This window comes from Budorcas taxicolor, chromosome 9 (assembly GCF_023091745.1).
Source record: "Budorcas taxicolor isolate Tak-1 chromosome 9, Takin1.1, whole genome shotgun sequence".
NCBI lineage: Eukaryota > Metazoa > Chordata > Mammalia > Artiodactyla > Bovidae > Budorcas > Budorcas taxicolor.
The window spans coordinates 64,310,221-64,336,807 of NC_068918.1; the positions used below are offsets into that span (position 1 = coordinate 64,310,221).

Here is a 26,587-nt window from a genome sequence, read left to right on the forward strand (position 1 = left end):
CCCTTTGGTAATCATAGTTTGTTTTGTGAGTCTGTTTGTAAATAAATTCATTTGTATCACTTTTTTAGATTTCACATACGAGTGATATGACATTTGTCTTTCGCTGTCTTATTTAATACTTCACTCAGTATGATATTCTCTAGGGCCATCTGTATTGCTGCAAAGGGCATTATTTCACTCTTCTCTATGGTGGAGTGATATTCCATCACGTGTGCATACCACATTTTTATTCATTCATCAGTCGATGGGCATTTAGGTTGTTTCCATGTCTTGGCTTTTGTAAACAGTGTTACCATATTTATTTCACTATTAATTTAACTGGTTTCAATAAAAGGGAAGTGGGATCTTCTGAAAGCTAAAAGCTGACCTGGCACTCACAGCTGGGCTATGGTGTTCTCCTATTGGACACTGCTAATTCTTAAATCTGGGACATCAGACAAGGCTATTCTACGCTCCTGATGAAGTGAGTTAAGGAACACTAGACATGCCTGAGCAGATTATCGCCCTCTAAGGCTAACACAGATGACTGCTGCTACTTTGCCTTATTCCTTTCTTCTACTTCCTAGATGAAAGTTGATCAACTACAGAATTGCTCCCCTTTCTGACAGTGCCCAATCCAGAAGAAACCGTTGTTCACTTGAGCCCTCCCTTCTAATTACCTACATGTGCTCAATTCTTTACACCTTCTTATTGTGAAGTACCTAGACTCCACGGTGTGTGGTCTCTGACTGTGACAAGTGTCAAGAAAATAATTTTGACTATACTTGTGTCCTGTGGCCTTTGATGACATCCATAAATAATGGGCATCACCACATACTTGCTAAGGAATTGTCTACCATAATGTCCCCAATCTAAATTGTGAGCTACCTCTTTATGATTTCAGCATTTTAAATCCTGCCTCCCCAATCCCTCACCCCTCTCCCAGGACATCTTTTGAGATCCTTACCCCAACCTATAAATAATGTCATAGCTGAATAATAATGTGTGGGTTACAGTCCCTTTAAATTTTATGTATTTAGCTTCTGTGTCCTTTTGTATTTTGGAGTTTAGTATTGTAGGAAAATCTAAGGCTAATTTTTTGTTTCTTTGAAGATGAATTTTGGGAGAATTTTGTATTGTTTCCAAGGCTTATTTAATCTGGTTGTACTTCTTTTGTGATGTTTTACATAAAATATGGTGCAGTCTTGGGTTTTCCTGTTCATTATTTTCACTTATCTGCATTCTAGGGGTGGTTTTCAAGGACAACTTCTGTACTATCAATTTTCCTGCAACCGTTATCTATGTTACAGGCTTCGTTGAATATTTAAATTTTGCTATTACGATTTAGGCTCCATGTAGTCTCTTCTAACCTGTCCTGATCCTTTTCTCAACTCATCAATATCTCCTCACATCTTATAGATACCATGTACCAGTTATTGAAAGAAAACTTTTGGGTCCTGCAATCCACCTGAAAGGTTTTTGTCTGCATGTGCTCAGTTACTACAGATTTTAACTGCAGGTCTGTTATATATTAAACGTGGTTTTTGAGCCATCTTTAAATAAACAGAAATATACCCAAGTCCAGAACTGGGAAGTACTAACCTGTCAGTTACCCACCCCATCTTACAGTTCACCTGAGAGCTAAGAGAATCCCCAGCAGCCAGTTGATTGCTCATTACCTTTCTGAAATGCAAACACATTTGAACATTCCAGGCTCAAGAGGGTCACCCCAGTTTAGGAAAGACATCAAATTTGGGCTGTGGTTCACCAGACAAGACGGCAGACAAGACCAGCTTTCAAGTTTGCTTCTACCAGATTTTCTTTTTCCTTCACTATAAAAAAAATAGCCCCTTCACACACAGTATTATAATAGAAACAAAAGCTTGTAATCCTCTGACAATACAGATGCAAAGAAATGAGAATCATTGACAACATTACCACCAGGATTAATTCTTTCATTCATTTAACAATTGCACGTAAGAAGGACCACACCAGTTACTGAAACAGAATCAGAAGGAAAACAGGTCTCTTTCCTCTTGGAACTTACATTTCAGTGGAAGGAGAAAACAAAAACTAATCATACAAATCAATATACAATTGAACCCTGAAAGTATCCCAAGGAGAGACAGGTCCCATGGAAGCACATATTAATAGTAACCCATTTTCCTTATACTACTTAGAGGCCAGGGGCTCCCTGAGGAGGGGGCAATAAGCTGGAACACAGGATCAGGAGCTAATGTTCCACAGTGCTCTGATTAATTATTATCACACATGGTTACATGGTTCATCTCATCCCTAGTGAGTCTCTATTTTTTCCTTTTAAAAGTTTTGAATACCTTTGGAATTTTCAAAGAACCAAGCTGTAAATTACTTGATCCATTCTACTTTTGCTCTGCCAGTAAGATCCTAGGCCCTATAAGAAGGGCTCTGAGTATCTTCAACGAGGGTCGCTGCTGGCCTCCTCGTCTTGCCGCTTGGACTGGCCCTCACGTCAGTGTGGTTCTGCTGACTTGTGCCAGCTGTGGCCCCACTGTTAAGATTCTCACTGGTGTGGCTCTTGTTCCTGGAGGTGGGTGCGTTCTCAAGGATGGTTTTCAGTGTTGGTGGGATCTTAAAGTTGCTGTTGTGTCTAAAAGCTGCCCTCGTGGATGATTTTGCCAATGCAAAACATGACCTGTCTCCCTCCACTAATTCTGAACTGGTCGGAGATTGTGGTTTACAGGTTGGATTAATACAAGAGGCTCTCTTATGTTAAGTACAATCTTACTTCAATGTTAACGGGCTCCCCTCTTCACCTAGTCCCTCCTGCCTTGTTTTTAGGGTGCATTCTTCCTAAATGCCTTCATACATTAATTCTCACTTGCAGTTTGTAGTACCAAAACCCCCTGGCTGAACTGTCAGTCCCACAAAGACCTAAGCTGCAGAGCTCTCTTCTGTGCCTGGAATAAGACAAACTCACACTAAGGAGGAAAGAAGGAACGTTTTGGTATTTACAGATTTCTCTGGATGTTTTAGAGGGAAGCTGGAAAACAGTGACCCAGTAATTTTTATCGAGTCTTCTTATCTAGAAGCTTTTTATAACTCTTGACTGTTGCTGAAGCTCCAATACTTTGGCCACCTGATAAGAAGAGCTTCCTCATTGGAAAAGACCCTGATGTTGGGAAAGATTGAGGGAAGGAGAAGGGGGTGGCAGAGGATGAGATAGTTAGATAGTCTTAGCAACTGAACGGACATGAATTTGAGCAAACTCTGGGAGACAGTGGAGAACAGAGGAGCCTGGCATGCTCCAGTCCATGAGGTTGCAAAGAATCAGACACGACTTAGTAACTCAACAAGACCATAATCTTGACTAACTCTTATACACTGATGTTTGTAACTTTATATTTTTAAATAATTTTAAAGCTATATTTCTATCAAAAAATTCTTGATTATGTTATAAAATGAAAAGAGCCTAATGATCACAACTCCAAAGTATGCATGAGAGACAGAAAAGAAATACATCAAAACGTCAGCAGCAATAATATTTCGGCAATACTACTATGGGTCAATTTTATTCTTCCTTCCACTTTTCTTTATTTTCCAAATTTTCCAGACTGAATGATTACATTTTAGCAATGCTTAAAATTACTAGTTTGTGTACTCAGGGGAGAAAAAAAGGACTATGTCCAGAAGTTGTTTTCTAAACCAATATTCGAGTTTCTAAAATTCAAGAATGAATGTGTGGAAAAACACTATCAAGTCAAACTGTGGATCCGAAATCTTTTCAAGCCTGGTTACCAAACAGGCAACTGATCCAATGGAGACCCATGAAGAGTTGAGATAAGAAGACAAAGCCACTTGTGTGAAGAAAGAGTGACCATAAATAGGAAGGAGAAGCAGAGACAAGAAGTACCTTAAGCAAAATGACCCAACATGAACATACTATTTTCTATGGGTAAGTCTCAGGGGAAGGATTTCAGACCAAACCAAGCTTGGGCATGCTTGCTGGACACCCTGTCACTAACCTGTCACAGTGGGTCCTCTTAATATCACCACCCCCTCATAACAATTCATATAAACATAATGTAAATAAAAGGATCACTCCATCACAATTGAATGAAGAAATAAACTCATTTCTACTACTGCTACTATTACTTGTTTTATGCTAAATTTTTACTTAAAATTCTTAATGCTATACTATCGTGCCCTTATATATGATACAGAGCAGATGTCTGTTTTTGCATCCCACCCCCGCCCCCACTCCCCAATCCATTTCCCCTTCCTCATAGCATCCTGAATTTCCTTCCATCCCTTCCACAATCCTCAGCTATGTGCTTTGGATGAGATTTACATCATACCCAAAGGATGCTCCAAGGAAAGAAATTAAACATAATTACAGTCAATGGTAAGATGTTTTTAGGCATTCTGGAAAAGACATGTTTTAGCCTGTATGTGTGCTTGATAGAGGGTCTGAGGATCTAAATGTGGAACTACAGGGGTTCCGTATGGAGTCTGAGGGTAAAACCCACACTGGAAAAGGGAGAGTACAGAGAAGTTTTTATATGACTCTGTGACTCAAGCAACGCCAGGGCTGAAAGCCAGGGCTACTGCTGAAAAACCAGGGCTCTGCTAGTCTTTCTTTTTCGCTTGATTCACTTAAAGTTAGGTTTCCATCAGATTATCCACAGTGTGCTTAGTCACTCAGTTGTCTGACTCTTTGCAACCCTTTGGACTGTAGCTTGCCAGGTTCCTCTGTCATGGGATTTTTCAGGCAAGAATACTGGAGTGAGTAGAAATTTCCTTCTCTAGGGGATCTTTCCAACCCAGGGATCAAACCCACGTCTCCAGTGTCTCCTACATTGCAGGCAGATGCTTTACCTGCTGAGCCATTCTGTCAAATGTATCTGTTAAATTTCTGATTAACATAGTGTATAAACAAAACACTTTCTTGCCTTAGTTACGTTTACTCTTGTGATAGCTACACATATATTTTTCAGTAAAAAAATGTGCTCATCTTATGATGGTCCACCAAGCAGCACATTTATGGTCTGTACATCTTACTAGACTTACTCTTCAATAAAGAAGAAATGCTATTGAATATGGCAAGCCATCAATATACAAATTACACCATTTCCCAGTAAAAAAAAAATAATTCTATCATATGGTCCATCAGATCAGGGTCCCAGGCTCAGTTAAGGACAAAATCTACTCCAAAGCAACTGTACCCAGGAGGGAGCTCAATGAATACTAGCTCACTAAATATATCTTGGAGTCTGCTCAAACTTTAAAGAAAAACATGACTCTTACTCATAGGGGACTTGTAATCTATAAAGTATACAAGATGAAGTCATTATACATGGAATTATGGAAGTAAGAATGGGAAAAATAAAGTTATGGTTAGAAATGGATGAGATTAAATTTGCTCTGTTAGGATAAAAAGCAAGAATTCACATGAAAGAGTCGGGAAACTCGTAGGCGAAAAAGATTCCATAAAACCGAAGTCCTACATGGAAATCTCATAAACATCAATGAAACCACAACACGTTTTGTTGTTATGCTCAAACTAAGACATTTTATTAGCTAGCTTTACATCTTAAATATTATCTCTGTTACCAAAGGAACAATTTCCACTAATTCCAAACTAAGCTTTCAAATGGTTGCTTGCTGAAGGAAGAATACTCTTATGCTCAACACCAAACACCTTAATTATAACCTTCAACAAATCTTTTCTTAGACTTAACTAAAAAACTATTCAGCTCAAATATTAACTACCTCAATAATCCATTTTAGCTATTTTTCCTTAAAAATGTGTCTTGTAGAGCTGAAATCAAAAGAGAAAACTGTAAACATTTGTAGTCTGGCTGGAAGTAGAGTTCATGATGATTCAGTGTCTTCTAACATATTGCTGATAGCTTCCATAAATCTCAGTAAGGTAAATCCATTACTAATATTTCAAAGGAAAATGCTAGTTTTTAAAATCAAAGTGCAGTATTAGCCTTTCTTTGTCAGTTGGCAACTTGAAATTTTTGTAGGGCTGATGAATACTTCTTTGTGGTTGATCATAGCTTTAATTTTCTCTCTCACTTAAAAAAAAATATCAATTGCACATTGTTGCTTTAACTGAGTCACTGGAGTCTTTCAAAATGGAGGTTAGCTATCTCATTACATTTAGAAACATGGTAGAAATTCCGACCCATCAATCTTTTATCTGTAAAAGAAAAAAAAAGTATTTGCTATAATTTAACCAATCACATACACAAAAGGAACCACCACCAACAAACAAAAGGAAAATGGCAGTGGAGTAATCATTGTATCAGATAGAACTTTTTATTTTTCCTGCAACTTTTCTCCTTTCCTAGTCATGTTATTTGAGATTTTCTATAATCTCTCCATAATTTTCCACAAGAAACTGCACCTTATTTTTAGAATGCTCTTTTATAAAGAATATTTTGACAAATTAAATGCAAGGCTAATGACAAAGATATTAGGTAACATTTACTGAATTCTTTCTAAATGCCAATCACTGTGCCAAGTGCTTTATACAGATCATTTCATTTCACAACTCCAGAAAGTGGATTCTATTACCCTGTTTTCATAGATGAATCAATGACAGGAGAAATGCTGTGCTTCTGCAGCTAGGAATTAGTGGAGCAATAACTCAAACTTGGGCTTATGTTGAACTCCAGAGCCTTCTATGACACAGGTATGTATAACTGAATTTTGATGCAACATGAAGCCCGTGTCAAAAGTATCCATCCAGTTAATTGAAGTGAGTAATTTTTATGCAGAAAACAATCATAAGAAGTAATGAAGCCCCTTTTAAAAATACATGCATACCTCAGAGATATTGCGGGTTTGATCCCAGACCACTTCAATAAAGTGAGAATCACAATAAAGTGAGTCATAGGAATTTTTTTTTGGTTTCTCACTGCATAGAAAAGTTACATTAATACTATGCTATAGTTTATTAAGAATGTAATAGCATTATGTTTTAAAAAAACATGTACATAACTTAAAAACACTTCATTGCTAAAAATTGCTAATCATCATCTGAGCCTTGGGTAGTCATAATTTTTTTTTTTGTAACAGCAACATCAAAGATTACTGATCACAGACACCCATAACAAATATAATCCAAGTGAGTGTCGAAGTCACTGTTGTGTCCAACTCTTTGTGATTCCATGGACTGTAGCCCACCAGGCTCCTCTGTCCATGGAATTCTCCAGGCAAGAATACTGGAGTGGGTAGCCACTTCCTTCTCCAGAGGATCTTCCCAACCCAGGGATTGAATTCAGGTCTCCTGCATTAAGGCAGATTCTTTACCATCTGAGCCATCAGGGAAGCTCAACAAAGATAACAAATAATGCAAAAGTCTGAAACATCTCAAGAATTACCAAAATGTGAAACAGAGACATGAAGTGAGCAAATGCTGTTGGGAAAATGGCACGTATAGACTTGTTTGAGGCAAAGTTGCCATAAACCTTTATCTCTAAAAGAATGCAATATCTGCAAAGTGTAATAAAATGAGGCATGCTTGTATTCATAAGATCTATATTAACATATCATACTGTGGAAGAAAATTAAAGTTAATGAAATTCTGGTTCATTTCTGGTTATCTTCTCCAAAACTCAGCTGTACCTACCTTATCCTTACAGATTAGGTATGTTTCAGAAACACTACTGGTATGTTAACTGAACTTTCTGAATAAATGCATTAAGAGCTAGTTATTTAAAAAAAAAAGGAATGAGGGTGCTTCTGTTAAATAAAACCACTACCCCAATTCACTGTTAAAGTCTATATTTTCACGATTTGTATTGCATACTTACAGATCTACTTTTCAATGGATTTCCTTTAATTTTGAGCAATATTACTGGTGGAGAAGATAATCTGGAAGTCTTATTATGAGAAGATCTAAGACCAAACATTTTCTTCTCATCATTCTTTTAATTTTTTAATATAATTTTTAAAATGCTGTTCTAATATCATAACTGTTCCCCTTAAGCCATAAAATCTCAGGAATCATTCTTAAAAGTAGAAAAAGAAAAGACATAATAACCATGGACACATAATCAGTCACTTTAAAATACCTCAGTCACTACACCAGCAGCTATGGTAGAACCACTGTAGCGCAGCATAAATCTCCCCAGCTCTTTAAAGTCTTTGTACAGCTCAAGAGCCACTGGTCTTTGTGTCTGTAGCTCCACTAATGCATTCTGGCCTTTGGTCAACAATCTATCATGAAAAATAAAAGAAACCAATGGATATTTAATAGAGGTAAAAAATGTAATTAAAACCTGCAAAATAAACATTTCACATTCCATCTCTAAATCAACTTAGTTTTTAAAAAAACTTAAAAAGAAAAAAGGGATTTATTAATTTCTTTAAATGAAAACATATGCTTTTAAATTTGGGGTGGTTGGTTGAAAGAAATGAGAAGAGTAGTTCTAGATTTAAGAAATACTAGCTAGTTCATACATGTGTATACACATATATATATACACACATACATACATATACACATATTTTTTTAAACAATCCTCCAAATACAACTCTACCCCTTCAAGGATCCTATAATCTAAAATACTCAGGACCTCTGCACAAAAGCCTTCTCTTTCATTTCCTCATGAAATTAAAGAAAATGATGCATTTGCATTTTAAAAGTGGAATGCAATGTCCTATGTCTTCCCCAGTAAAGTTCTAATTGGTAGATTATGTGTTAAAAAGTTATCTTTAAAGAGGACACTTTCCTAGTGCCAACACACTACCTGAGCGTTCTCTCTCCTTCCCTTCTCTCTCTTTTCTCACCTGGGAACAGTGGTTCTTTAACAGAGGTTCAAGATAAAAACACATAAGACTTTTCCACAACATGCTGTTTGTAGGAAATGAAGGCAGATGAGGCATAGGCCTGACCGTAAACAGCTCCATACAAATAAGCAAACAGATAAAAATCCTTGTGCATGGGCCCCATCAGCTTACTAAAAGAAGTAGAACCCAAAGGGGACATTCTGAAACATTCTCTAATTCAATTTTGATGTATTCTAGAAGGCTAGAGGGCAGCAATCAAAAACTCCCCTTCTGAAAGATTGCTTTAGGGACAGAAAGATAGAATAAACCAAGGTTTCAAAAAAAGTATGCCCAAAATTCTAAACATTGGTTTTGGGCAATTTCAGCTTAAGGTCCCATTTGTCAGGATGGTGAACATCTAACATATTCATAATTTGCAGTTAAGTCTGGTTCTAGAAAGTCTGACTCCATCCTATATAAATCGAGTCTACAACATGCTTGAAGTAGAAGAAAAGAAGAAAGGGTAAATGATGTTGGTGCAAAATAAAAGGACAAAGCTACAGATATGGTGATTGGAAAAACTAGCATGATAATATATTAAGACCTAGCGTCAGCATCACTGAACTAGGACTCTGCAGCAGGAGCAGGGAGAGGAAAATTCAGGATTAGATCTGATGAGTCAGTATCAGATTGAGAACTTTCCAAATCACTTTTATCTCAGTCCAACAGCCTAGTGCCTGGCAAAAAATATAATTTATGTGAACAAACTGACTGGATTAGAATCTTGAGCCTGCCACTTGCTAGCTTTGTGATCTTGAACACATTATACAATCTCTCTAAGCCTCAGTTTCCTTATCTGAAAAATGGGAAACATAGTAATGCTTGATTCATATTGTAGCTGAGAATGTAAACCACACAAAAGCACTTATGACAGAACCAAGAAAAAAGTGGTCCTCAAGAAACATCAGTCATGATTAGTTCTATGACAATTCTCAGTACGTTATGGCAGGCACTCATGCTAGAAGCTACAGACTCAGGTTAAAAATAAAGAACTATCTTTAAAAGAGGGGTTAAGCAGCCTCCTTTTTCTAACTAACTGAGAACAAACATGGGTGTTAGAGTAGTGTGAAGTTCTGTCTTCTACTTGGCAACCAACCCTAAATTAACCCTCTAACCACCTTGGCCTCTTACACAGGTGCAAATGAGGAGGAATACCCCAAGACTTAAAAAAGGGGATTTTGGGTGGGATTCCCCATAGGGCTGAAGTAAGGAAAACCCCAATGCTGAAGCAGCCAAGCCAAACTGTGGTCAGTCTTTAGTTGAATTAGAGTAAGAAACTCAAGGTTCTCAGGAAGCACTTCTTCTGAAAAATCCCAAGCCTATCCCAGCCAAAGGGGAATTGTCCACACGCAGACACAGATACTAACGGTAATCAGAGGGGACCGACTTGTGATCACCTCAGCCCGAGGCACCAGGCGACTTTAAGGAGGAAAAAAGGATACTTCCCAAGTGGGAAAAAAATATTGTGTATGTCACTCTCTCCTTGAGGCATTCTTAGCACAGGGCAAGATTCTCAGGAGGGGGTAACAAGATAGTATAGAAGAACAATCAGTTGGAATTTGGGACAAGTGGCTGGGCATAAATCAAACTCATCTTCAAAAATGTAAGACAGATTTTTTTAAACGCCTTCATTTTAACATCATCGGTATCTAGGTCTTGATAGTTAAATAAAAACTTATATCTACATTTTTATTTACAATTCACACCCATCACTATCATATGTAACAGAAATTATATCAAGCATTCCTACCTAAAATAGGAGCTTAAATATTTGTTTTTGTGTTTTCATCCAGTCCTTTAACAAAATGATTTCTGGAACAAGTTAAAACAGACTTATCACAAAGAGAATTCACTTATCACAAACAGAAATATTATACAAATGAATTCATCTGTAAGAAATGTACTTATATTGTGTTTGTTATTTACAGATTAAAACACTTACTTAGGCTTTTTCTTTGTGACTTCACCAGTGCTTTTGTTTAAGACACTAATCAATCTTTTAATAACAGCGGGTTCACTGACGGTTTGGTAGTGTAACAGCACCTAAAAAAAGAATTGTAACACAAAAAAGTTGTTGGCTGCAGCATCTCTGGCCTTCTACTCTGGCACTCACACTGCATCACATCAGCCTCAGAACTACTGCCTGGAGTCACGGGATCTCCAGCTGCTTCCTTGAAGCCCCACCACTCTCATCAGGCTGTCCCTTAACTCACGAGGGGTAAGTTCATGGGAAGCAGTTCCAATCGTTCCTCCACCACTACGGTGGAAACGTGGGTAAATTACATAACCTTCCTTACACGGTTATGATGAGAATGAAATAACATCAGAGACAGTGCCTGGTACAGTAGATGTTCAGCAAATGTGAACTATTTCATCATAAAAACGAGGGAAGGGAAACTGTGTAACATTCAGCAGTAATATTATTCATTGTTGGATAATGAGACTAAAGTATTAAATGGATGTTTAGACAGGCTCTGAAGTCAGGCAGACCTGAATTTGAATCCTTACTCCACACTTTCTAGGCATGTGAGCTGGGACAAGTCCTGTAAAAACACTTCCCACCCCTCCACCCCCAATATCCCCAGCCTCAGGTCCCTTGTCAATGAGGAAAACCAGACAATGTTATTTCAAAGTGGTGCCCAATACATGGTAAAGCTGAAGTTAACTGATGACCTTATATATTAGCTATTATTTCACATGTTTCACATGTAAGGAAATTAGTATCAAATAGGTTAAGCAGCAATAATGGTGCCAAAACCACTAACAGAAAAGAACCGTCTTTTCAACAAATAGAGCTGGGAAAATGGGATATCGAGATCCAACAAAATGAAGATGAAGCTTTATACCATATACAAAAATTAACTCAAAATGGTGCAAAGACCTAAATAAAAGGACTAGAACTATGAGACTCTTAGAAGGAAACAGAAGGGGAAATCTTCTTAGTGTCGAATCTGGCAATGACTTTTTGGATATGACACCAAAAGTAAAGCAAAAAAGAAAAAGAGAATGTTAATAAACTGGACATCAGCAAAGTTTAAGGTTTTTGTGAATCAAAGAATATAAGAGTAAAAAGTAAACCCACAGAATGGAAGAGGGTATCTGCAAATGATACACTGATATGGAATTAAAACCTAAAATATATTTTTAAAAAATGAAAAGATGCTCAACATCAATAGCCTTTAGGGAAAGACAAATCAAACACCACAATGATACAACCCTTCAAAATCATTAGTTTACCTATTATAAACAACAAACAAAAAGTCATCCCCCCACGCACAAGAAAGGAAAATAACTGTTGACGAGGCAGAGGAGAAATCAGAACCCCTGTGTACTGCTGGTAGGAATGCAAAACTGGTATAGCTGCTGTGGAAAAGTTTAGGGGATCCTCAAGAGTCAGACACAGAATTTCCACATGATCAAGCAATTCCACTCCTAGATATATACCGAAAAGAACTGAAAGCAGGGGCTCAAACAGATACTTGTATGCTGATGTTCATAGAAGCATCATTTACATCTGTCAAAAGATGGAAACAGGCCAAACATCCATCAACAGATGAATGGATAAACAAAAAGTGGTACATATTTACAATGAAATATTATTCGGTCTTAAAAAGAAACAAAACTCTGATACACACTACAGCATGGATGAACCTCAAAAGCATTATGTTAAGTGAAACAAGTCAGACACAAAAGGACAAATATTGTATAATTCCACTTACACAAGGGATGTAGAACAGGCAAATTCAAGAGAAACAAAATAGAGCTGTGGTTACCAGAGGATGGGAGAAAGTATAATAGCAGGAGTGACTAATTAATGGGTACAGAGTTTGGGATAAGGAAAAAGTTCTAGGGGTGGATAATGTCGATGGTTACACAACAAGGTGAATATACTCTAATGACACTGAACTGTATTAAAAATGATAAAATGGTAAATTTTCCATTATAGATATTTTATCACAACAAAAAAATAAAAATCAAAACATGAGATTTAAAGTCTAATCCATTTGTATGTTTTTTCCTTCTTAAATATATAGAGTTTACCATATAAACAAGAGAAACAAAAAATATGTGTTAAAGAACTAGTCCCTAAATGGTGATATTTTAATTGCTCAGGAAGCCTTTTCTTGGTTAAACTTTTAAAAATCGTGAGTTTCTTCCCACAGAGAATGGATTAAATGACAAAACGTGACCATTGTTTTGTGAGACAAATTTTATCCCGGTATTTGTAAGTCAACATATGCGAGTGGAATCTCATAAAGCGGCACTGAAAAACGTTTAATTCATAAAAAAAGCTGCAGCACACAGGAAGACAATATTACTATTCAAAGTAATTACTGACTTCCTGACCGCTCTACCTCTCCACTGGCAAAGATTGTCGCTGCTTGAGTAAAAACACAGTAACCAACCTCTCCAGCTTCTCCTCACTGGGCACGCTGCTTTCTAAGAATGAGTGCAAGTCACTCACAGCAAGTTCCTTCCTATCAACATGTGAGTTCTGAATATTTAAAAGTCAAGTATTTGGAAAGAAACTTTTTCCTATTTTTTTTTTTTTTTAGCATGGGAGAAATGAAATATGATTATAAAACTAAAATGCTTAAATGATACCTTACAAATATACTTTCATAAGATCAAGTTTACAAAGAAATTATAAAGAATTACAGCAAAGCATATATTTATCTCAAATAAAGGTGCAGAGGTATAAAACAGATTTAAATGAGCTAAATAAATTTATTCCCAATCTTTAAAATACTATCACTAATTTAAATAAAGTTTAAAGGTCAATTACTATTACTGCCTTACTTTTATTTCAGAGATGCATCAAATGGAGAAAATGATCTGTCTACATTTTCAAAGGCAAGCCATTTAATTCCACCGAGAAACATTTTTTATTGTCGTGGAGGACCTGTACTATATAAGCTGATCAAGAAAAGAAAGATAAGTCTAGTGGGAAAAATGCCCATTTGTTAAACAGCAAAAGCAAGGTAACAAACTATAAACAGAGCATGGTCCCAAATATCTGAAAAAAAAATTACACATAAAACAAAGACCTTTCCTGGATAAGTAACAATATAGTATATTGATCCATGGTTTTATACACACACACACAGACAGACACACACGAGTGAGTGAGTGAGTGAAAGTCAGTCAGTTGTGTCCGACTCTTTGCAATCCCATGGAAACCCTATATAGACATACACACACATATATAGATCCATCTATACATATACAGATCCACATTTACATAATTTATAGATCCATCAATATAATATATAGATCCATAGTAAGAGCTGATTTTGGAGAAAGAAATGGCAACCTACTCCAGTGTTCTTGCCTGGAGAATCCCATGGACAGAGGAGCCTGACAGGCTACAGTCTATGGGGTCGCAAGAGTTGGACACGACTTAGCGACTACACCACCACCACCATCCCTCTCCCCATAAACGTGTATGTTCAAATGGTGCTAGTCAATGATGACCTGCAAACCAACCTCACAGTTTCAGCACAAAGTTTCCTTATGTCAAGTATCCCCAGAATATACCAGATACCAATGTATACAAAAAAATACTCTGAAATGTAGAGAGTAGATATTTCTAGGTTATGCAATTATAGAATATTATTGTTTTTATTTTTGTGTTTTCCAAAATTTTAAAAAAACAAAGACACAATCTAAGAAGTAATCTTTAGAACTCAGCAAAAAAGTATCTACTAACTTCCTTAAATGAATTTTTTTTACTATCATCAGTTTGTATCCTATTGATTATTAAATTTCTTCTCACTTCCTCTTTGAAAATAAATGCCAGACTTATGGATCAAAATAAAAAGCAAAACATGATTTTCAAATTCTAATTTCTTGTTTTTCTGGATTAGAGTAATACAATGGTAGCTGGAAATAACAATAGCGTCATCAGTTATAAAGACAGTTACCACTTCTTAGGACAAAGTTACAGTGAATTTATAAAAACAGTAACAAACATTTTGAAACTTACGGGAAATCCTTTAGTGATAGGAATTTCAATATTAAAGATGAGGATTCGGGCTCTGAAACGAGTGCACACCTTAATGGGTTCTTTGGGGACACAAAATATGCAGCCAACACTGTAACAACAACAAAACAAAACAAAAGAAGAGTAGGAAGTTGGGCGAATAATTAAATACATACTGAATACCTCTAAAACCATTTACAAAGTAAAACAATCAAGGAAATTAGGGACTTTTAAATATTCCCTTCTAGGTTAAAGCATGGCTGTACACCGTTATTAACCTTATATCATTTTCACACACTACAGTTTTCCCTCAAAGAACATGTCAGGTATATATGCTGACGTGTATTAATTTAAATTTTAGTAGGTTTTACTTATTCTTATACTTCCACAAGTGCCTATTTTTGGCCAAAGGAGATTGAGAATTAACACTCATTCTTTCATTTGGGCTGGGGAACTGCAAACTTTAGGTGTTTTGAGGTTCTATATTCAAAACAATGATTGCTTAAACTCATTTTGTCACTCACTTGATTTTGATGATGTCCATTCCAACCAACGTAAGACTAACATGATCCCCTGCTGCCGCCCAGTCAACAGGTTCATCGTGCAGAGTGATTCCTGGAAATGAGTAAGAACTAAAGCATACAGTGAAACACCTCAATATCAAACCATAACAACCAAAGGAGTCTGGCTGATCTGTACCTCATCAGTCACTACTCATCATTTTCAATATGAATGGATTGAGAGTGAGAAGTGTTAACTGTGAGCGTTGAGGAAAACACACTTCCTCCAGACTTGACTCTTCTGGACCACCACCCTAAACACAGAGTGACTTGCATTTGTCCATAAAAGGCTGATTTCTACTTATTTAACCAAAATTTTAAAAACTCATTTACACAACTAGTATACTCATTACATAGGCCCCACTGCAATACTTTTCTTACATTAAGGGATGCAGGCATGAAAGTACAGTTCCAATTATTTTTAATAACATCAAAGATGAGACTGGGGGAGATGCTTAACAGTATTTTATTCTCTTGAGCACTGCTTTAACTAGACAACCACGTCAACAATCTCCTATGTTCTCTGAGTAACCTACAGGGTGTCAGTACTCAGTCAGATGGTGCCCTTAGCATGCCCCTTCACTATTCCCAGCTCAAGAGAACTGCTTCTCAGAGAGAGATCTACAGCAATAAACAGTTATATGAAAAGAAGATTCATAGTGTAAAAAAAGTTTTAAATGATCCCAGTTGTTGCTATATGCCTTTATTACCTAGGGAAAATCCTGGAGTACAAATGCAAAGGGCAATAATACTCAGGTATTTAAAAAAGGCTTTTAAAAAGTTGTTCCTATTTTCTGATGCTGTGGGGTAAATTCCTTTCCATTGTAACTTGAGTCTTCTGCAGAAAAATGTATGTAGGCCAACCACTGGGGAATAGTTCTTCACTGACATGTTTTTAGTAAATTACAATTCACCCATCTATTCCTCAAAGTACTTACCTTTTCCATGTAGCATCCTCTTAAGTGAGTTTCTTTGAGACTCTCTGGGAGTTCAAGGAGAACTTTAAGGGCTCTGAGACAACCTAAAGCTTTATTCAAAATTTCATGTAGGTATACATCTGCATTAATCTGAGAAGAGGGGCCATAACTTTCATCAAGGTATCAAAGAGGTTCCTGACTCCAAAAATGTTAACAATTATGATATTTTTAAATATTGGCTACAATTTAAACTAATTAAATTTAGTTTTTTCATGTAAATTTAAAATGACCATATGTGATTTTTGGTTTGAAATGTGGAATTGAAATCAGGAGCTACTCACATAGACTAAAGATTGCCTTCAGCTTAGGATTTAAGAGTTTTCATACTAGAAGTTCAATTATAAAATTTTCTCAAGATAATATGTAATCTGATTTCCTTCCCCCAAACATGTTATACTGTCCTATACTGTGATATTTACTTTCTTAAGAATATTTTTCACTGGAGTTAGTTCTTTTTTAACACTCTAAGTGAAAATGTAATTTAGAATTTCCATTTGTTAGTAGCAGATTCAGTCAGTTCTCTTTTTCAGGATATTACTGGTTAGTGAGCCACAGCTGTACCTAAAGTGTTCAGATAGAAGGTGCATTAAACAATCAAGTAAATCAAGCAAAAGCATTAGAGTGAGAAATCAGGTGAGAAGGGTGATTCTCACAAAGTGAAGTGGTGCTTCTGCCATGGCTTCCCTTTAAGAACCACTGGATTAAACATAAGTGGTTGGAATTTTTCTGGTGGGGTAGAAACAGGATGGAAAGAGCCAAAGAACATGGAACTCTCAAAAGTGATCAAATTATAACTCTGGAGTTCAAAAAGGAGCCAGTCTGTAAGGTCCATGACCATGGTTTATGATCATGGTTTGAATTCATGCCTAAATTATTATATTAAAAAAATTTCTACTCTTAAAAAGCTCCTTAACATATAAAGAAATCAGTATTTCAAAAGTATTTCAGCTCTTGATCACTTCAAGAGACAAAAGCAGAGATTTAAACTTGCAAAAACAGGATTATGAAAAATGATTCATTTTTGAAAAGTGTAAAATAACTTTGGCTTTCATTCCCTTATTCATCTTTAAATTTAGATTAAACTCTGTTACCTAGCAGATACTCATTAATTTCTTCTAATCCTTAAGGAAGCAGTTTTTAAAGTAAACAGAGCAATTCAAAAAATATACATTTGAATTCATAAGCTAGTCAGGTACAACTCTGGTTATAAACTATAAATAAGAGTAACAGAAGGACATGACTCAGCAACTGAACAACAACAAATAGAAGGAAAAATAGGAAAAAATTTAATTTTAACTTTACCGGTAGGTGATAATTAGCTTAAAATTGTTACAAATATTTACATAGAAAGCTCTTCAGTTTAATGTTGAAGTCAGAGATTTAGTTGGAAGCTAGATTAAGGTAAGAATAGAATTATAAACTTAAAAGCAGAATTCAAAAAAGAAGAATATGTACATATGGTCAAATGATTAGAAGAAACAGTTACTAGCTATCATGAAAGGTCATGCGTGCAAAAGCAATAATTGTGGCATTTAAAACTAGCTCAATTTCTCTTTCAACATCAGAATTCTCTGCATTTGCATCTGATTTTCTTACTTAGGTCTTCCTGTAAAAAACTTTTGGGGGTATAAACATGATATAGATTGATAACATAGTAATTCTGAAATACACATTTCAAAACAACAGACTGTAGCAGTCTGCTTTACCACTGACTATTCAGTACCAGGATGGGGTCAGACTTAATTTCTGCTACTGAATACTATTTTAAATGTATCTGACAGGTGTCTATACATCTGGTTCAGTCCTATCCAGGCTTTTCAAATCAATGTCAAGAAAAAAGAAAAATGCTACCACAGTAAGAATGTTATATGTACATTTATACACACATAGTCACAACTGAAAAAAATCGTTTAATGTTTTCACATTTTTATCTTCAACAGTTAGTATCATTCTGACAGTCAGTTACAATTTCAGTAAGAGGTTATTTACTCTGGAGTTAATAACTAAACTACCTTTAAAAATCTGCTGTCTCAATATAGGGTTGTTTAACAAAAAAATTTTGCAGAGGAATACCTTTTGCAGTACAAGTTTCATTAGGAGGCATTGCTAGTAGTCGGTCACCAGTTTGGATATAACCAGCTTCAATTTTACCAGTTACACAAAATCCAGATCCTTGATCTGCAAAACATGCCAAAATATTGTTATAGTTTACTTAACAGTATCATCTGATGCTTAACACTGCTAGCTACACTTAGTTCCCTGTATGCTGTGCTAAGTCACTTCAGTTGTGTCTGCTTCTTTGTGGCCCTATGGACTGTAGCCCACCAGGCTCCTCAGTCCATGGGATTCTCCAGGCAAGAATACTGGAGTGGGTTGCCACGCCCTCCTCCGGGGGATCTTCCTGACCCAAGGGTCGAACTCGCCTCTCTTACATCTCCTGCATTGGCAGGTGGGTTCTTTACCACTAGTGCCACCATTTCCTACTAGTTATATGAAAGCAGTAGTTCAATGAACATTAAGCAATGATCATTTCAGAATTTTTAATGTATCTACTAAATATGGCACACCATATTCTATTTTCTTATAAATAAAAATATTTATATTAGAAAAAGTAGGAATTCCTTCTTCAAATATTTGTTAATGCTTACTAAATAGCATTGTGCTAAACTCTGGAAATAAAGAGATGAAAATATAAGCCTCTACCTAGAAGGAGTTTACACCAGTGGAGAGAAAGGCAAAAACAATTACACCGTCCCAAGAAAAAAGTTATTTATAATGTGCAACAGAAACAAAACAAGGCGCATCAAAGAATCCATGATAATGGGCAATGACTACACTTAAGCCAGGCATTTAGAAGAAAAAGAACCAGGAGTTTACCAGGCAGCCTGTATGCATGTGCAAAGGCATAGTCATAAATGAATGTCGGGTGTGCTAAGACCCATGTGTCATTTATATGGAATTTCTATGGGACCATATGGAATGATGAGGGAAAGCCAAGAGAGGAAGCAAAGGATGCAGACACGGAGCAAATAATACTGGTGCCTCATATATCATCCTTAGGGTTTGAATTTCATCCTCAGTTAAATAACTGGAAACTAGTAAAGAATTATGAAATGGAGAAATGATATGATGGTATTTCCGTGTCAGAGTGGAGAGGCTGACTGAAATGCATATGTTGACTGCAAAAAGAGAAGAAACTCAAGAATCTGAGAATAAGGTATGACAGATTTAAGGTGATACGGTAAGTGGGGAATAATGGCAAAAATAAGAGAAATCTGAGATGATGTGTATTAACCGTGAGATAGAAAATTAAAGAACAAGATTGATTTTAGCCTTGGTGAATTTGAAGTGTCTGCAAGGCAGACAGGTGAAGAAGATGCATTCAAGAGGGCCCCAATCATACCAAATCCACGAGAATGGAGCCCTGGGAGCACACTCTCTGGGGAGATGCCCAGCAGCAGTTAGCAGATGTATCTGCAGGGTGAGAACAGGTTTGGGTTGAAGATCTGGGGTGCATCAAGATGTAGGAGATAGAAGAAATCATGGATGTTGGTCAAAAGGAAGCATGTAGAGTAAGAGGAGTGAAGTGACAGAACACAAGTAAAAGGACAGAGAAAGAGGAGGCCAGAGGAGACAGAGAGAGGCAGAACAGTGGAGCGAGAGAAAGTGGGCCACAGAAACCAAGGGGGAAAAGTTTCAGGGTGGATGTGGCCAGCAGCCTCAGAAGAAATGCCAAACTCAAGTGAGATGGAAGTAAGACAGAAATGAAAAATGCATACTGACGTTGGTAACCAAGAAGTCACCGATAATCTCAGTGGGAACACTGAGGAGAGCAATGCAGGCAGAAGCCAGGGAGCAGCCTGAAGAAAGAAGAGGAGGTAAAAAAGTAGAGTCAGCAAACGCTGTCAAAAAAAGAATTAAGCACATCTTATTTTTAAAATAGATAATAGTAGCATTTTGAAAAGCATTACCATCATTTCTCTTCTACTAGAATGCTGGAAGATGATAATAATAACTTTCAATTTCATTGCATGATTTTTGTGAAGCACCTTCATTTATTCATTAAACATTTATTAAGTATGTGTTATGTGCCAACCACTGAGCTAGGTCCTGCAAATATTGAAATAGAAGTGACAGTACTTACTCTCGAGGAGTTCACAATCTAAATGAAATAATCAGCATAGAAACAAGTATAACACTGCATGGAAAATGCAACGAGAGCACAGAGACCATGGAGGAACACCTTAGGGTATGTGTGTGGATGACCTCACTTATCACCTCCAGATTACCAATTTATTGCTACTCAGTTCCAAATCTACTCTTTACTGCCCACTCTGTGATAATGAAAATTTGGGCAACAGCTGACATCTTTACCATACTGATTATTCCAATACATTAAGTACATTATATTCTTTTATTTATTAAGACATTTTATCTCATTTCCATGTTGTTTTTTTTAATGTAAGGTCTTATAAACATTAAAATAGATGTATTCTTAGATATTTAACACAATATCTCCTCTCACATCTCTTCTAAGTTTGTCCTTCCTTGGGTTCACTTCATCAGTCCTAGGGTGCCATATTGTCCCTGGTATCTTATAGTCACTCTTTTTTATCATATTAATAATTCTCTATATTAAACTTCCTATTTTACCTATATGTCATATCTATTTCCTGACTGAAACTGTTACATATGGGTAGGAAATGAACAAGTGAAGAGAGAAAAGGGCACAAGATGGGTAGACACAGTGGCAATAAAAACCCTATATGATGAAGAAACACTGAATGATCCAGTTTGGCTGAAGGATACAGAACTAAAGGAATCTAATGGGAGAAAAAACAAAACTACAAGGCTAGAAAGATAAAAGACTAGGTTTTTTTTAACCCTCGGAAGATGAGTAAAATATAAAAGTGAAAGTGAAAGTCACTCAGTTGTGTCTGACTCTTTGCAACCCCATGGACTATACAGTCCATGGAATTCTCTAGGCCAGAACACTGGAGTGGGCAGCCTTTCCCTTCTCCAGGGGATCTTCCTAAACCAGAGATCAAACCCAAGTCTCCCGCATTGTGGGCAGATTCTTTACCAGCTGAGCCACAAGGGAAGCCTGAGTAAAGATATGAGGAAATGGTGAGTAAATTGAAGATTTTTCTGGGCAGGGTCATTAAGTAACTAGAATTATGTACCACTCTTGCCTGGAAAATCCCATGGGCGGAGGAGCCTGGTAGGCTGCAGTCCATGGGGTTGCTAAGAGTCGGACACGACTGAGTGACTTCACTTTCACTTTTCACTTTCATGCATTGGAGAAGGAAATGGCAACCCACTCCGGTATTCTTGCCTGGAGAATCCCAGAGATGGGGGAGCCTGGTGGGCTACCGTCTATGGGGTCGCACAGAGTCGGACACGACTGAAGCAACTTAGCAGCAGCAGCAGCAGCATACAGAAGGGAGAATCTGAAGACAACATAATAATTTTGTCCAACAACAGAGGTCAAGAGAGAAGGAAAAGCCAGGGGCCATACTGAAGAAGGCCAACAGAGGTAGCACTTACCTTTGAAAACATCAGATACACATAATCTAAAAGGCTTATCTATAGATCTTTGAGGAGGCTTGAAGGAATCTGGGGAAAAAATGGTAAAAATAGAAACGTTTAATTTAAGAGTAATTTTTGATTCATGTCCAATGGAGTCCACTATACTCCTATGTCTCCTAGAAAATATTTTTATTACTAATAGCAAATTGACTGTGATTCATATAATACTTTGTAGTTTATGAAATGTTTTCACACGTTTCTTATTTAATGTCACAACAGTCTGGGAGGTAAGTGGAGTAGGCATTAATTAAACAAGAAAACTTTGGCACCAATTTGAATATTCATATAATTCTAAAACTGGTAATCTCACTCCTGAGTGTAAACACTATCCATTTTCACATAAATCACTGTCCTCTATAAAGAACTCTAAATAATAATTACTATCAAGTTTATAATGTATTAAAATTAATATGGCAGTAGTCTTACCAATTTGTTCTAATAAACATAGTCCTTTATACCATCCTGTAAGTTCACTTGACTGAGATCTTGTGATTAGATTTTCACCACTGAGACCACTTGTAGGGATAAAAGCTACATCACTTTCCTATAAAAAAGGATTGAACACATGAAACTCAACACAACATTGTTTCTTTTTTTTTATTTGGCTATGCCATAGGCATGTGGGATCTTAAGTTTCACAACCAAGGATTGAACACATGTCCCCTACAGTGGAGTTCTAACCACCAGACAGCCAGAGAATTCCCAATACAACATTATTTTTAAAAAGCTAAAAGGTTCACTATTACCATAACTGTACCAAGTTTGCAAAAGTAACCATGTGCTTTTCAAAAAGTAACTTAAATCACAGAACTACTGCCCTGATGTTATCTGATCCAACAGTTTCCAACCTTTTTTATTTTGTGGGAAACTTACAAGTCTGTTCCAAAGCATTCAAGCATTTTTACCTCGTAACATAGGTATACTTCACACTGTTGCTGGAGAAATTTCTCTCTACTAGTTTCTACACTCCTCGGTGACCTTCCTAAACCTATACATCGAATAAGTGGAGAAAAAGTCTTCTACTTATACTAAATCCAAGCCAATTTATGCAATTCTCTAAAACAAAGTAATCCAAAGAACATAATATACATATAATACCAGGGAGAAATAAAAACAAAAAGAATTAAACATACTGAACAAGACAAGAATACCAAAGTAGTTTTTTCTCTCATATCAGTAAGATGAGACTTAGGAAAAGTAACCAAATAAATTTAAAATGATCTTACCTTAAAACCAGCTTGCTTAAGAAAGTGCCCAAGTTTTCCAGTAATCTCTTGAAACCTTTCTTGTTGCCAATTAACCTGACAAAGATCCAATTTATTTTTAAAACTGTGCTTAAGACCATGCTATATTAAAAATTTTTAATTTCTGAAATAAAATATAAATAATTAAGACTATGAAATATAATTATAAAATCTATGAAAATATGAAATCTATTTAAAATTAAAGCTCAGAATGTCAGATCTTACTATTAAAACAATCTAAAAATAGCTTTTCCTACAACAGAAAGCCTAGAAACAAACACCAAAACATAGAATTTTTGTGTATGCTAATTTTGTTTTTGTTTTCAGTTGCTAAGTCATGTCCAACTCTGTAACCTATGGAATGTAGCCCAACAGGCTCCTCTGTCCATGAGATATTCTAGGCAAGAATACTGGAATGGGCTGCCTCTAAAAGTGAATTCAAAAGTGAGCAGAAAAAGTGAGATACTTTTAAATTTATGCTTGGACCAACTGCTTGACCAACTGAAATAAGACAAAATTATTGACACCTACTCAAGTCAACTAGACTTCTTAGTATATGTAATGTTCATATGTGATATGAATTCTAGATAACTATTCCCATGCTATAGTATTCAAGGGTAAATGTAAAAATGACTATAACTTGTAAGTAACATGGAAAGTCATGTCAAAATAAGATGGATTAATGGATGGATACAGGGGTAGACAGACAAAAATGATATCACGCAAGTGGAAGAATATTATGTAGGAGGTATAATTTGGGTGTCTACTGTAAAATTCTTCCAACTTTGCTTTATGTCTGAATACTTTCATACTAAAATGTTGGGAAAAAAATAACAGGTATATGTAATGATAATACCATAAAAGAAACATGTAGAAAATTTAGGTGAATATGTATTTGATACCAGGATAAGAAAATACCTAAGCATAAAGAAATAAATTAAAAGGAAATGATAATGTCTTTAATAAATAAATTATGCTTACATATTACTCAGTTTTAAAACTTAAAAAAATCAAATTATATAAATTCAAAAAAATACAAATGATAAATAAATACACAAAGAATGTGCATCCATGTGTGTGTGCTAAGTCACTTCAGTCATATCCAACTTTTTGCAACCATGAGGACTGTAGCCTGCCATGCTCCTCTGTCCATGAGATTCCCCAGGCAAGAAAACTGGAGTGGGCTGCCATGCCCTCCTCCAGGGGATCTTCCAGACCCAGGGATCAAATTCACATCTCCTATGTCTCCTGCATGGACAGGCAGCTTCTTTAGCACTAGCGCCACCTGGAACCCCTTCTGATCATGTTCAGCAAGACTTAAAAAACATATATATCCTTGGGCCCAGAAATTTCCACAGAATAAACTATTTCTAAATACACGCACAAAACTGAAAATAGTCAAAAGTAGGGGGCTGTCTGAATAAAGTATATCTTCAAAATATACTAGAAGAAAGCTGTAAAAACCTCTTTACATAAAAATTATTAGTAACTTAGAAACAAAAACAAGAATATTGCCAATTTTTTGAAAAAAGTAGATAATGAAGTAGACTAGAACCCAATGTTATAAAGAAAAAGATTTTTATGTGCAAAAATAAACTGAATGGAAGTACAAAATGAAAAGTTAAAAATCTGCAGGAGGGGAAGGCTGGAAATATTTATTTCAGGTTTTCCTCAGACCAGAATAAATAATTATTTTTATAACTAAAAATGATTTTAAGATTTATAAGTTAATTCTTATAGAAGATAAAGTAAAAATTTATCTTCTTGCTTAATACTACTAATACCTCATTTAATATCAGCATCATGTATTTATTCTTTAAAATATGACAACTGGGCTAAGAAAATATATACTAGTTACATCTGAGGTCATCATCATGGCAGAACATCATCTTAATCAGCATCTAAAATGAATACTCAAAAAGCTTTTAAATACCTGATCCATTTTATTGACTGCAACTACGAGTTGGGTCACTCCAAGAGAACGAACCAAGAGTCCATGCTCTCGTGTTTGTCCCCCAGTCTCAAATCCAGCTTCAAACTCTCCCCTGCTGGCATCTACAACTAAAACAGCTACATCTGCCTAAAAAAAAATAAAAAAAATTTAAAAAAAATCTAAGCTAGAAACAATGTCACAGCATTTTAATTCAAAGGACAGACTATTGAAGTAACTGTGTAGGTCAGATTCTAAAGGAAGACTCTAACTTCCCACCAAACACAAGCAAATCAAAGGAGTCACACAGATGGATTAAAATTTTAAATAGAAGAAAGTACTAGCATGTGATCAAAAAAATAATGTCATAAAGAACAAAACTTCCCATGTTTGATTACATAACAATTATGATAACTGGGCAAAAGAAGAAAAACATAAAATTAAAACCTAAGTAAACAGGGACAAATAATTGTGTTATGAACTCTCCATATTTTCTAATAATCATCTATTATAGAAGAAATCAATGTTCTATATATCTAATGCTATTTTCATTGTCTTAATTATTTAAAGTTACTATCTTTGAATTTTTTTTCAGTATCCTTATTAAGAATCACGTACATCTGCAAATTACAATTGTTTTCTAATCCCATTTAGACCACAGGGGGAAAACTCCCAAGGTTCCCTATTTCTGCATAAATAAGCTCTTCAAAAAGATACAGGACTCGATACGAATATAAATGTAACAAAAAGGGTTATGTTGAAATACTCACTCCAATTTATTAATAAATGAAATACAAAGCTATGCCTTATCAAGCCCCTACCATTATTTTTACTAAAGAAACTCGTGGCTTTTATACATTTGCTACTTTGTAATAAATCAGAATTCTAAGGTTTTATAAAGTACCAATAAATACACAATGAAAAATATAGTATTTCTCATATTTTTTAAAAGGCTAGAACTTTAGTATTTTAAGTTATAATTCTAGAATTATAACCTCAGCATCAGGAAATTTATTTACATTCACTGTACTTTGGTTAAGGAAATATCTGGTACCTGGGCTGCTCCTGTAATCATATTTGGAATGAAATCCTTATGGCCTGGAGCATCCATTAATGTAATAACTTTGGTTTTGGTCTCAAACTTTGTCATACCAACATCCATTGTTACCCCCCTTAAAGAAAACATAAAATGGTTAGAACAACTATATAAATAATCAAGTTTTAGAGATTAAGTTATTTAATAATATAGGAAAAATAACAGTCTAAATTCTTAATACTGAGAATTCTATTATACAGTCTGTTATTTTGAATAATTAGGCTATCTGGAATTTCTGCTGGTATGGCTTCAATACAAGGTTGTGGACATAACAAGAGCTTAATCAAAATGATTGATGTTTCCCATTTTCTTTCTTTTTTTTTTCCAGTAAGAAGCAGTATAAATTGCGAAGGAAGAAAGAAATATAGGGACATCTCTGAAGTGGGAAACAAATACTATACAGGAG

The 26,587-nt window shown here is 35.8% G+C and overlaps 1 protein-coding gene across 2 annotated transcripts in view; it reads right to left on the reverse strand.

The window, feature by feature from the left end:
- Positions 1–5,518: 5,518 nt before the first annotated feature.
- HBS1L (HBS1 like translational GTPase) overlaps positions 5,519–26,587 on the reverse strand; it is an 86,801-nt gene continuing 65,732 nt past the window's right edge. For both annotated transcript variants that reach the window (XM_052645690.1, XM_052645689.1), the window contains exons 8-18: positions 26,140–26,257; positions 25,089–25,235; positions 23,138–23,212; positions 22,338–22,455; positions 21,870–21,938; positions 18,396–18,500; positions 15,310–15,400; positions 14,789–14,897; positions 10,745–10,845; positions 8,046–8,190; positions 5,519–6,166 (exon numbers count right to left, since the gene is read on the reverse strand). In XM_052645690.1, coding sequence (XP_052501650.1) covers positions 6,155–6,166; positions 8,046–8,190; positions 10,745–10,845; positions 14,789–14,897; positions 15,310–15,400; positions 18,396–18,500; positions 21,870–21,938; positions 22,338–22,455; positions 23,138–23,212; positions 25,089–25,235; positions 26,140–26,257 — 1,090 coding nt within the window. In that variant the 3' untranslated portion in view covers positions 5,519–6,154. The remainder of the gene's footprint in view (positions 6,167–8,045; positions 8,191–10,744; positions 10,846–14,788; positions 14,898–15,309; positions 15,401–18,395; positions 18,501–21,869; positions 21,939–22,337; positions 22,456–23,137; positions 23,213–25,088; positions 25,236–26,139; positions 26,258–26,587) is intronic.